Source organism: Rhipicephalus microplus, chromosome 2, assembly GCF_043290135.1.
Source record: "Rhipicephalus microplus isolate Deutch F79 chromosome 2, USDA_Rmic, whole genome shotgun sequence".
Classification (NCBI taxonomy): domain Eukaryota; kingdom Metazoa; phylum Arthropoda; class Arachnida; order Ixodida; family Ixodidae; genus Rhipicephalus; species Rhipicephalus microplus.
The window spans coordinates 198,938,533-198,951,690 of NC_134701.1; the positions used below are offsets into that span (position 1 = coordinate 198,938,533).

General features: G+C 44.9%; 1 protein-coding gene across 1 annotated transcript in view; it reads right to left on the bottom strand.

The window, feature by feature from the left end:
• Positions 1-284: 284 nt before the first annotated feature.
• pic (DNA damage-binding protein pic) overlaps positions 285-13,158 on the bottom strand; it is a 47,654-nt gene continuing 34,780 nt past the window's right edge. The window contains exons 18-22 of the mRNA XM_075887237.1: positions 12,532-12,641; positions 11,191-11,360; positions 8,823-8,925; positions 2,092-2,215; positions 285-762 (exon numbers count right to left, since the gene is read on the bottom strand). Coding sequence (XP_075743352.1) covers positions 679-762; positions 2,092-2,215; positions 8,823-8,925; positions 11,191-11,360; positions 12,532-12,641 — 591 coding nt within the window. The 3' untranslated portion in view covers positions 285-678. The remainder of the gene's footprint in view (positions 763-2,091; positions 2,216-8,822; positions 8,926-11,190; positions 11,361-12,531; positions 12,642-13,158) is intronic.

Genomic DNA, 13,158 nt, shown 5'->3' on the forward strand with positions numbered 1-13,158 from the left:
AAAGTGGCGCGTCGTCATCCACTACACATTTCATCACAGCTTTGACGCCCTTTTCAAGACTGTAGCAAGATGGCATTTGCTCCTCTCTTTCGAACACTGATTTCTTTACTGTATTTGAAGCCTTTTAGACCCCATGACTAAAACGAAGGACCATGTAAGGATTGTTAGGCAATTGGTTTTGTAGCCAGTGCATACCACAAGGTATAGAGAAGCCCACCGTTAGAGGAAACACCTAATCAATACATAATTAGATTGATTTTAAACATGAGTAACTTATAAAATAACATATTAATCATAAAAAATAAATCTGGGGGCTTTTGTGTTATACTAAACATGCTACCGTTAGTGAAACACTAACGATGTGTACCTCCTAACAGCGGACAAACTTGTATCCGTGAATCTACGCATACAATATCGGGCGAACAAAGTGGACGCAAGACGCTCCCACATCAAACCGGTGCTCCACTGCACTGAGCTGCTTGGACAAAATGGACCCTAAAAGAAAGCGAAAATGGCATCTTCAAGGGAGAGAAAAGCAAGGTATGGTCTGATGGTGGCAGACGTGTGTTTTTTAAGAAGATGAATAGTGATGACAGAAGTACTAGGGCAACTAGTGAGGGCAAATGACGCAGTTCGTGGGAAAGCTCTGAAAAACAACACGCACACACACAACCACTCTCAATGAATACGACTCAGCTCTTCAATGATTTTCACAAGGTCATCCACGCTAGTGTCCCTCTTCATGCCACTGCCATCGTCCATCTGCGGGAAGAAAAACAGCTCTCATTATGTTTTCACAAGGAGATATCTATTGCAGCTATGCGAAATTCTGAAGCACTTGTGCAGACAGAGCAGAAGCCAGGAAGATGACTCGTACTGCAGCAACATTTGGTATTGAGCCTTTTCATTGACATGGTTTCTGACACGACTGGCTGGAACTGCTTAAGGGAGTATAAAATTGCAAGCCAACCCCCCCCCCCCCCCCTTTAGAAAAAAAACAAAAGGTTTTGATTCCAACATCAAAAAAAAAACTTAATATACACTGAGGAGCAAAACTAGGTATGTACCGGCGAGCACCTAGCAGTGCTCAAATTTATTTAAAAATAGTGCCAATAAGAGCATCTCCAGACGAATACAAGGGTTTATTTTTTTGCATTTTCATTGGTCTAGACTAGAAAATTTTTTCACTAATGGCTACACTTTTGTAGTGTAGTCATTGGGTTGATGATGAGACCAATTTTCATACGCATTTTGAAAAAGAAAAGTGCAATTTTCTCATAATCAGTGTTTTGAAAATTTTCTCAATTTGATGCGCCAGTTTTGAAAAACTATTTAACTGATTGCTGAAATTTGTTTTAAAGATTGTACTTATACCCTTTACAAATAGTCTGAGCCTAAAACGTTAAAAACTTGTGGGAGTTGTAAACAAAAAAAAATAATAATTTAAAAGTTACTCTGGTGGCACATGACAAGTGAGCCCCATATTTTTTTGAGAAAAATGCAGCCCACTCTTTTAGCAAGGAATTAATACCACTACTATGTGGAATTAGCGTGCAAAATTTCACAGTCATACACACTTCTTGTTTCTGAGAAAAAAAAGCACTGTTTTACACTCCAGCCTAAAATTAGGTACTCAATTACAAAAAAGTAAGAAAAGCTACAAACAAAAATTGCACAAAGGCCAATAGCTTTCTTATTGATCAAGCACAATTTAACAATAAAATATCGACAGTCCCCGATACACAATGCTGACACCAAAACGACCTGTTTGCCCTGCCAAAACCTTTAAACCTGACCAAAACTAGAGAAACAGTTAGAAAGACTTGTGTGACCTTGAAGAATTGCAACCCATTTCCTGACAATGCTGTTTGCAACACACTTCATGTTTAAACTAGCATTGTGATCAACAATATCAGGTGTCCACAAGAGTAGTGACATGTACTACTTCTAAAACAATATTCTAATGAGCTGTACATACTTGGAGGCATGCAGTAGACCAGAAGCAGCCAAGCACCAGATATGCGCAAGGGACGGTGTAACAAAACTCTCCAGCACTAGCGGAACTTTCCTCATTCCTACATACAGACTCACCTGGATTCCCTGAACAACCTCCTGCATCTTGTCTCTACTGAGGTCGAGAAAGCTCTCGATGAGGTCGCCATCTATGAAACCTGTTGCTTGCTCAGTCTTCCTCTCCGTTGAGAACGAGCGCCAAGTGCACAGGAAACAGTCAAGGAAATTCCCCTCAACAGCATGAAAACAATTATTCACAAGAACGAAAATTACCCCAACAACCTTGATATAGTGAACTACTTTCCTGGCATTAAAGCTCTTTGATAGAAATCTGCCTATCTAAATCCTGCAAATCAAAGTGGCACAATGTGAAAGTTCACGTCAGTGTTTAGCAGCAATAGGACTAAGACAAAACCGCTAATTGAATGCAAGTTAACATTCCAAATCTATTTGAAAAACCCTTGTAGTTAGATTAGTTAATAATAATAGCCCTGTACAAATAGCAAATTTTAAGTGAGGCTAATAGAAATTTGGTCGAATCATTTCAAATTGGATTTGTAACAGTTATCAATAAAAATGAACGTACTATTTGTCAACACCAAACTAACCTGCACAATTTTTTTTTTCTTTGCAATAAAAGGAGGACGTGCAAATGCCATCCTTCTGGTTCAAAGAAATTAGAGGAAACTTTGAATAGTAGCACAACTTGACTTTCAGTATAATCCAAGTGATAACCTGTAAAAAAAATATGTTATATTCTAAAATTTACCATACTTAAAGTACATATATAAGCCAGCTTAACAAGCTTTCAAACATAAAAAAAGAAATTGCTGAGGGGTGATTAGATGAGATAAATTGATGAGGGTGTAATTCACTCCGAAATAAAAGAACAAGCAACAAAAACCAATGAAGAGTATCAATCTTACCCTCCGTTTACACATTCCACTTTTGTTTATTGAAAAGAGTAGCGCGGAATATCTGAAGCTTCGCGTTTTCGATCGTCCTTCTGCATGCATGCTAAGCGCACAAACCAGTACTGCAAACTCAAACCAGTCAGTGCATAACGTCAAGCAGAAAAAGTAAGCATGTTGTTGACAAAAACAAACAAACAGACCCTGCAGAAGCCTTAACGAAACCCGAGTGAGAGATGGCGAGGTACTGCACAAATAACTGCGACATGTTTACAGTGCTAGAGCAGGCATTGAATTACGCAAACCTCAACACTTACTCAGTGACACACTCGCAACTTGCTTAGCCGCAGTGTCGGCCGCAGTTCTCACTTTGTGAGAACTGCGTGCAAATGTCGGCCGCAGTTTCTCACTTTCGAATCTGTGCAACCGTGTCAATTGTTGCAACTCGTTGCACTTAATGGGCGGTATCTTGAAAACCTCTCAGGAGTCACTAGCCTTGTTCTGGCATCAGAAGGTGTAATAGCTGCCGATGACAACGAACAGCAACGTCATTCTTGAGTCAGAAGTATTTCACAGCGCAACGCGCACTGAAGGACAAGTGTGCATCCATAAAACGGACGCGTTGCACACTACCGAGCTGAATCGCCAGCCGTGCTGGCAGTAGCAAGCGACTGTAAATAAACAAACGATGCGAGCTACCGAAGCCTTGCCCCGTTTCCACCGCGCCGCTTCGCTTTTCACTTTTTTTTTCTCTCTCTCTCTTTTCTTGCTTTTGTTCAGCAAGCTATGACTAACCTCCTGTCACTAGGAGGCAGTAAGCCACAAAGCGTGCCTCTTCGCTTCTCGCATTTTTTTTTTTGCTCGGCGAGATGCGAAATTCGACACTGCTGGCGCCGTTTAGTAGCGCACCACCCAACTCTCGATACTCTCTTCAGCTTTTAGAACGGGCGGGATGCGCTACTGGGGTTGCCCTGCAATGGTTGCAGATACGAACTCATCTACGCTAACTTATCTTGTCTCGGCATTGCTTGTTTCATAAAAGCTTATCAATGAAAACATTATGATAATTCTGCATGAAACATGCCATCCAGATGACAAACTTTTTATTGTAACCTGTATGCGGCAGATAACGTATAGTTATACAGTCGAGCCCGCTTATAACGAACTTGAGCATGACGTGGCATCCGTTCGCTGTATCCCGAAGTTCGTAGTAAATGAAACACAGCTTTTAAAAAAGTTGTGAATGAAAACGCAAGCTTCTTTGTCCCAAAAAGTCAGTGATGCGCGTGTTTCGAATAGCAGAAGCGATAAGGGCGGTCTTGAGTTCATTTAAAACAACAGGGTGCTCGTTCGCCGAGGCCCGTGGCATAAGCTTCATGAGGCACTGGCTCCAAAGTCTCGTCGTTCTCGCAATCCGATTCCTCCAAATCACTTTCACCACGTACTTCATTCACAATGCCCCGATATGTGCACGGCTTCACAGTGTCGGCCTCATCGTCGGCCGTAATTAAACCACCGCAACAGATGTCCCACCCGCTCTCCTAGGTCGGAGTCGACGACGCGCTGCCACAAATTGCCGCCGCAGTTCGGAAGCTTCAGGCTCGGCATCGGGCCCGACGTCGACGAAGTCGGCCTCTTGAAAACAGTTTCGTGCGCATGTAGGCCGTCACCGCCGCCCAAAAAATAATCACCATCTTCATGCTCAGCTGAATACCGGGATGCCCGAAGTGGCAAGTTGGCTGCCAGGTGGTCAACAGCTATGAGCAAGCGCTCCATAACGTGGCACCTAACGTGCGGATTACGCTCAAGCCAAGCGGTCACACTTTCAACGTTTTGTTGAGCGGCAAGAAAAAGCGTGCTAGTCCACCATGACCACACACGCACACCAAGAGCGAGCAAGACGCGCACATGCGACACACATGCCAGAACGCGTCGCGGAGTGGTGGAGACGGGCGAAGGGGTTGTGATCAGGAGAGGAGAGCAGACTTGCGAAAGAAGGGCAAGGAGTTGCGATAACGAGGGAAGAGGATGTGCGGGAGGGCGACCTTGAAAACCAAAACACACGGGAAGGAGGCACACGAGTATGTGGAGGTGCTAGCACCCCCTGTAAAGTTGTTTGTGCCGCATGGCGCACATGTCTCGCATGAAAGCCGTTTTTCGGGTGTGACACCCGCCAGACGATAGATGGCATTATGTTAGCGTTGAGTACCACTATTGGTAGAGGGGTAGCCCCGGCGGTGACCCCTGGCAGAAGGCAGGCCTTGGTGGCGGGCGAGAGTTGAGCGAGCCTCTCCTGCGCGTGGCGGTTGCTATGAACGGTTGTCTCAAGCGTGGGTCTCCTCGGCGCGGGGCACCGCGGGCCTGCGCGCCGGGTAGGCCCACGTGGTAAGTCAAGCATTGGCGACGCCGTCTTCGGTGTGTTATAGTGTGTGTCGTGTTATTAGGCAATGAAGTCTAGCGTGTTAATTACGATTGATGTATCATACGGCGGACGATATCATCATTGTAAATTAGTTAAATAAATGTATGTTGTGTTTGTTTGCCCCGACTACGTCTACTGTGTCCGTTCACTCCAAGAGCGTGGCGTGGCGCGCTCTCGCCATTTCAAGACCCCACAAGTAGCTTGCTTAAAAGGTCCGCGAAACTCGCACGTAGAAAGACTTGGAGTGCCTTCGCGCGCAGAAGTCAAAGCATGGCCGCCTGGATTGGTGCGCACGGCGGTGTTAGAAGAATCAGCGCCCGTGGTCAAAAATCGTTTTGTTGTGCCGGCGAGTTTGCGTAGCCTCACGAACTTCGATATTTCGCGATTCATTCCGCACAATTTAACCGCCGATTTCGCGCTTCCACACGCTTGCGGAAGGCATACTGAGTTGAGGGCGAAGTGAGCGAGAACAAGTCCTAAACACGAAAAAATCGCAAGTTATCAGAGTTGGTGGGGTAGCGTACACGCATGCACTAGACGCCAAATATCGGTTACAGTCGGTGGCCGACGATGTTGGTAAATGGTCTGGTCACTCCAGGCCGGCGACACCAATGACAGTGCTAGCGATCAAAAACAGGGTAGATGGCAGACCGGTCTTCGAAAGATCGGTGTCAATGTGAAAACACGGGCCCCGTCTGGCGATGCGGGGTGCTCAGAGTAGTGGGGGGACAAAGGCCGTAGGGGTGTGTAACAAAAAGCAGTCGGGGCATGGAGGAAGGAAACGGCTTTCTTTTCTCCATGGGTTAGGGAGAGCGGCAACTAGAGGGTCACGGAAGCAGGGTCGGCGTTTAACAATAAGAATGTATTGGCACTTCGCCGATGCCTAGTCGGTGGTCGAAATTGGTTTCCCTGGAAGTCGGCAGACCGCTGACTCCGTTCGCTGTAACCGATCAGCGGCGCTCGGATACGTTTGTTGTAAGTGCAATTTCGTGCCATTGAACCAATGTACAGTAGAATCTCGATAATACGAATCTCGCGGGGTCACAAAAAATATTCGTAATAGCCGAAATTCGTATCATCAGAACACACACAAAACTAGATAAATTAGCACCGAGTCGGAGGCAAACTCATTTTTGACACTCGAAAAAAAAATTATTTTTTGGAGAAAAAATCTCTGATGTCTTTCTGCTTTTTTTTTTCCAAGTCACTCAGCAGACTTTCCTGAAATCTGTAAAAACGCGTGCACGTGTCATCACTGATTCCTTCAGCAGCCATAGCACGCCTGAGGACATCGAGCGCGAGCAGTTTCAGCCGCCGGTGGTAGTCCTTCGCCGTCGCACTCGTCCATTTTCTCGTCATCGTCGCTGGAATCGGCAACCTCACACGTGGCCTCGTTGACAATATCTTCCACCGTGCGTGCACCACAAGTGGCAAGATTGTCATCCGCCGTGCAAAAGTCGTCAGCGGAACTCCCAGCATCAAGGCATTCCCAATCCTCAATGGGCTCCTCCGACTCTGAAAGGGCCTGTGGCACCTCTTCGGGAATCCTAAAGAAGCCGCATTTACCAAAACAACTCGCAATGGTAGTCGGTGTTACTCTATCCCAAGCCATTGAGATAAAATGAATGGGGTCCAAAAGGCTTATTTGCAGGCCACCTTCGTCTGTCCTGTCTATTTTGGCAAGGATGCGGTGCACAAGAAGGCTCTTGAAATGATCCTTAACGTTTTTTTATAATGCCAGCATCAACTGGTTGCAAGTGCGTCGCCGTGTTTGCGGGCAAAAAAACCAGCTTGACGTTTTGAAGAGTCACTTGCTTCGGGAGCGCAGCGCACTGGTCAAGAATCGGAACAATCTTCCAATTTTTGCAGGCCATTCTCCTGTCAAGGAGAGACAAAAATTTTTCGAACAGGACCGCCGTCATCCACGCTTTTTTTTGCGCGATAGGCGCATGGCAAATGGTTCTCGCGCTTGAAACACCGAGGCTTCGGAAATTTTCCAACTATGGTCAACTTCAGTTTTTCCGACCGGTCAGCGTTACAGCACAGAAGAACCGTTATTCTTTCTTTGCTTCTTTAGCCTCCTTGGCACACTTCACCTTTTAAGCAAAGGCTCTTCTTGGGTTGAAGATTAAAAAACAGGCCTGCCTCATCTGCATTAAAAACATCACGAGGCTCAATACCCCGAGGTAAGAGACTCCAGCTTCGCGAGCCAGTCGCTAACAACGGTCTCGTCAGCCTTCTTGGCTTCCCCGCAGACGTTTTTGTACATGAGACCGTGTCTCGTCTTGAAACGGTGCAGCCACCCACCTGAGGCCTGGAATCCGTCAGTGTGCAGAGCAAATGCGATCTCGTCGGCTTTTTCACGCAAAACTTAGCCGTCAATGTTCACACCGGCTACAGTAACTTCCTTAAACCAGATCAATAAAAAATTCTTCAAGTTTCACGTCTGGGCTGTCTTCGCTTGCTTCGCGTTGACGCTGAACGAAAGCACATTTTTCATTATTGTGTCCCACTGTCCAACAATTGTGCTCAATGTCGACGTAGCGAGGCCTAGCTCCTTAGCCAACTCCGTGCGTTTTCTTTTCGAATCCTCATCGACCTTTCGAAGAATGTCCAGTTTCTCCTTAAAGGAGAGAGCCTTCCGCTTGCGAGACATGGCTTGCTGCGATTCCGCAAAAAGGCACAACAAAACAAATGCGTGTGCTCGACTGGGCAAGACTGTTGACAGCCTCCGCATTGCAGTAACCACGTGTCCGCACCAGAGAGCACCCACCACCAAGCAAAACAAAGATTGGATTGGATTTGTGTCTCCACTATCGCCAGCGCCATCTGGAGCCTTCAAGAGAAAGCAAAAGGCGCACTCCGGCGTTCAAGATCGCGCAGACCTGCGAGTCTGTCGCCCGCCGCTCACAGGTGGCGCCGACAACTTGCCAAACCGGAGGCGCAGCACGCATTTCAGCGAGTGCGTGCACGCTGCTTGCTTCCGCGGCCGTCGGTGGGGTGGCGTTTATTCGTATCAAACAACTCTGGTAAAAAATCAGTACGTAACAACAATACTCTAGCACATAGTAAATTAATGAGCCTCGGCCGAGGTCACAGAAAAATTCATATCAACCCAAATTTCGTATCAGCCGTGATCGTATTATCGAGATTCTACTGTATATTTTGATGGTCACGCGGATATTGTTCGTTTTAAGCGAAAGTTCGTTTTAAGTGGGGCCGTTATATGTGGGCTCGACTGTATTTGGTTTTTTCCTCCATTGACCCCATGCATAAAATGAGATTGCTAAGTCGACCCATCGTTATAACCAGTATATCGTTATATGTGGTATCACTAAATGTCGACTGCACTGTATTCATCAGCCTTGGCAAAGCTAAAAAGCAAATATTATACCTTGATTGTCACCTTGAATGCAGCTGAAATTAGGATACCTATTTACAGCTAACACAGGAAGCTTAAGTATGCAAAAGGATATAAAGCATGGTCAATCTTTCCCACACTCTTGATCACTTTTGTAAGCTTTTCTTGAACCTCAGAAAGGAAGGTGTAGAAGTCTGCAGGCAACTGAGACACAAGACCTGCAGTCGAAAAAGAAGATGCAGCGACATTTCAAATAAGCTTGTTAGCCACAGGTCGACGTCTTGTCTTTTCCAACATTAAAACAGCCCAAGCCTGCTTCAAAAAGGGAAAATATCCGAGACGTCAAACTAATCTGATCACGTCTAATTAAATATGCGGCAAAGCAAGGGACACTCATTTGCTAAACACCAACAGTAAGTAGATTGACTTATGTTATTTTGAGTCTCAAGGCCGCTTTTGGCTGTAAGGAATGCTGTAATAGGATAAACTTAAAAAAAACAGAAGCCTTTTCAACTGTTCCACAAAAATTCACAGAACCAGCATTTGAGATTTGCTCCAGTCAGACCAGAGTATGAGAGTGATTTACACACGACTGCATAAAAGTGTATAGTGCACATGCGCGAAATGATCATGCAAGCAGCAGAACGTAAAATGTATCCCTCGCTCTACTTAGGAAGTCAAATGAGTGGAGCGTGAAGGTGCGTCCACTTGGTTTTGGCGTTGTTTAGCAGCCAGTCTGGCTGAGTTTCTGCAAGACTCGCTCGTCAAAAATGCAAAATCTCTGCAGTTCCCTGCACTCGCGGGACGCTACGTATGCACTAGGCCGAGTGTAAGTGATGTGCAGCCAAAAGTACCTGTTATAAAAGACCTTTGTAATTTTCAAAATAACGAGTTAATTTTTGCATCTCCAATTAGCTTCCCAATATTGTCGAAATGCTCTTGCCTCTATGGGCTTCCACTTATTATAGTATGGTGTGCCATAAAGCAGATTTTAAGAAAGAAACAGAAAAAATTACACCATCTCTCGCTAAAGGAAACCATGTGTAGATGCAAAGTGGCGGGCGCAAACGCTTACACTGGCAATAATCGTGGCGTTGCGCAGGAGAAAAACCTGGTGAGGCGCAAAGCACGCAGTGATAGACTGGTGTTTCCTGCTGGAACATGCCAATCTCTGCTAACGGGCAATGAGAGACAGAAGACTCCGATTTGACACAGAGACCGGCAGCCCAATTTTACCTAGTTAACGCACTTGCTGCAAATTTTTATTGTTCAAAAACGCACAGGATAAATCTTTCACTGGCACTACCTTGGAGGTGAAGATCCAGTGCCCTTATATCCTATTTACTCGCATAATCGTCGCACTTCTTTTGCCGGAAAACTGATACAAAATTGGCGGGTGCGAGAATTACGCGGGGAGAGCTTTCCACGAAAACGTACAAAGCAAAAAAGAAAAGTAAGTGGCCGCAAATTGGGATTCTCACACCAGCAACTTACAGCAAGCTTTAAGAAGTACTAATTAGAACTTACCGCAACAATAAAAGCCGAGGTTCAACACAAGGCAAGATTTATTTCAGACACAAAAAGTGGAAGCAAATAGTCGGGAATTAGAATACCATACGCGAAGCTTGTGGGCGTTGTGAGCGTAGCGGTAGTGGTCGGCGCTTAACAGGAGCCCTCAAAAGGTAAACGTAGGACGTCAGTATTGGGCTGATGGCTATTTAACAGAATCGTCCGCAGTTTCCTTTTGAAGAAATAAAGTTTACCATCAATCCCAGTTTTAGGCCCACAGCAGGCCCAACGCGTCTTGGTGGCTTTCAGATGCCGTCAGCAGTAGCGAACACAAAACTCGTAGACTCTGAAGGGCCTACTGGCGGCCCTGTTGCCGTCGTTTAGTGCATGATCTATCACTTAATTGCAATTTGAAGCAGCCATGTAACTTCAGTAGCACCCCATAACGTGCCAAGATTACCAACACAGCATACAAAACACGTCGCAACGCGCACTGGCCACTTCGGCTTGGCTTGGATTGGATTGAATCTGCGTGTAACAGTACACTTGATGCTTAAGAGATGGTGCCAAATGGCGTGCGCTATCATAATCAGTGGCTGGAACGAGCAAACGACATTATTGCGGCGGTTTGGGGGTGCGATAATTACTCGAGGAAAAAAAAAATTGCGTTTTCCTTGGGCGATGTGGGGGGTGTGAGAATTACACGAGTGCAAGGATTACGCGAGTAAATACGGTATACATGGTAGCCACTGAACGGTTGTGCAACACAAGCAGTCGGTTTTTTCAATCAAGAAACTCGCTAGTAGACGCTGCATGTGTCGGCGTTGCGAGGAGAGAGAGGGTGAAGCGTAGGAGAGGAGAGAAAGGGGAGGCACATGCGCAGTAAAAATGGAAATGCCACACTTCGGATTGAACTCTGCCATAAGATGTTTCGTCTCCAGGAAGATAAAGCAAAAGAATGAAAAGGAACTCACCAATAGCACCATGGATGGTGCCAAAAAGCACAGAGCCCTGCGTGGGTGAGGATGTCTCGCCAGGATGCTGCATTACGAGTGAGCCATGCCTGAAGACATTGACAAACTCTCCCAGGTGAAACTGCCCCACTTCCTGCAGGTGCTGCCGCTCTTCATCGGTCGTGGCCGCACTGTTGGAGAGCACGGTGAAGGCGAACACATACATGCATGTCAAACATTAAACGTACTCCTTTTCTTTATGTACATATACTAGTTACAGTAAACAGTGGAATATAAAAGATTAAGCCTTCTTTCCATAAAACCACAATAAAGTATTGACTACCATCTTATAAACCAGTCACAGGGAGTACGACAGAGCCTGGCGACTAAGCAAAACTAAAATCAAGCATCTCAATCGACATCACCATCATCACAGACATCTTTTCGTGTGCAGTGGAGACGTTCCATTTTGTACATTTGTCGTCGTCCTGTGAATCTGTATGCTCCATGCTGTTTTCTTTTTCAAATTTTATAAGTGGAAGCCTATCTGATGACAGTCGACCATGACAGATACTATTTACATGATTAAATGCACCTACAGTACGGAAAGCTTTCAAAATTGTTTGAATGTCTGCACTGCAACTGCACACAGCACCTTTTGAAAGTTTGTGGAATGCTACTTGGCAGTGTCTCTCCATAACACATGGAGGCATAACTCTTTTTTATCAGCTTGAAGAGCAGACCAAGATTTAGTGCAAAATTTTACATTAAACTTACTGCACTCAAACCTCATTACAACAGTCAAATCTGCCACAAAAATACTTCGTTATAGCTGGAAATTCACTATAAATGAATATTCACAACACTGTACCTATCATGAAACTATTATTTACTTACTTCGTTATAACCAATAATGCATTATATCAAAGTTTGTTATATTGCAATTTGAGTGCATCTTCTTTAACTGGCCGCAGCATGTGCAAAGGGATACAAAGTCATAGTTGTTAGTAGGTGTGCATTACTGTCTAATGTTTAGTTATGCAAAATCCTTCTTATTAACGAGTTTCCCTGCAGAAACCAGCAATATTAATTCCCAGCAAACACAGTCTAGACAAAAATCGCATCGTAGCTAGTGTGGCTATAAAATAAAAGCACTTCATAGTAATAATATCTTCAGCAAGCCGTCAAAGCAGCCAAAGAGATTGTGGGAAACGCACACTTTACAGAAAGGACAAGAGTCTTTCACTGTGCAGTAGCGCGAAAACTTGATGACCTTGAGTTGGTGGTTATGGAGCTGGGCCACTACACAAATGCCAAGCTGCGCTGCCCTTCACATTAATTAGCGGGGCATGAACACCCTACCTGTCCTTCTGGCAAACAAACAGGTTTGTCGTAGACTCTGCCCCGAGGAAAGTTTCATCATCTAGAATCTCCACAGAGGTCATCCAGTTGGTCTGGAAGTCTCTCGCAATCTGGAACAGAAGTTTAGCTTGCTCAATCCCAACTTACAGATTGCGATTCGTTCAAATCAGGGGTCATCCAATTTTACGCAGTAAGAATGCAGACATTTAAAAAAAAAATGAACAGCTTTGATTCAATGCAGTAGATACAATATGAAACGCACTCAGTAAATGGAGACAGAACTGCTGTTTAGTTGAAACGACTCACTGTCTGATATGTAGTTTCAAACATGAATTCTGCACCCCTGTTCACCTCTCAGCAAACAGAACTCCTGTTCAGGAGGCAGACTGGTCTTTGAGACCAAAAAGTGACAAAAAAATTCTTTTTGTAAAGTTTACATATTTGGTTTCTGGAAGTATTTTTCTATATCTCTGCAAATTTTCACACACCAGGAAGTAAAATTTTTTTGTAACATCATTCTAACTGTCCCGATTCTTGGTACTGTTACCATGCAGAAACTGGAACAAATGGGGAACCGATTTTGAGGAGTCTTTACAATTTGCCAGCACCTGTCTAAAGCTCTAGTAC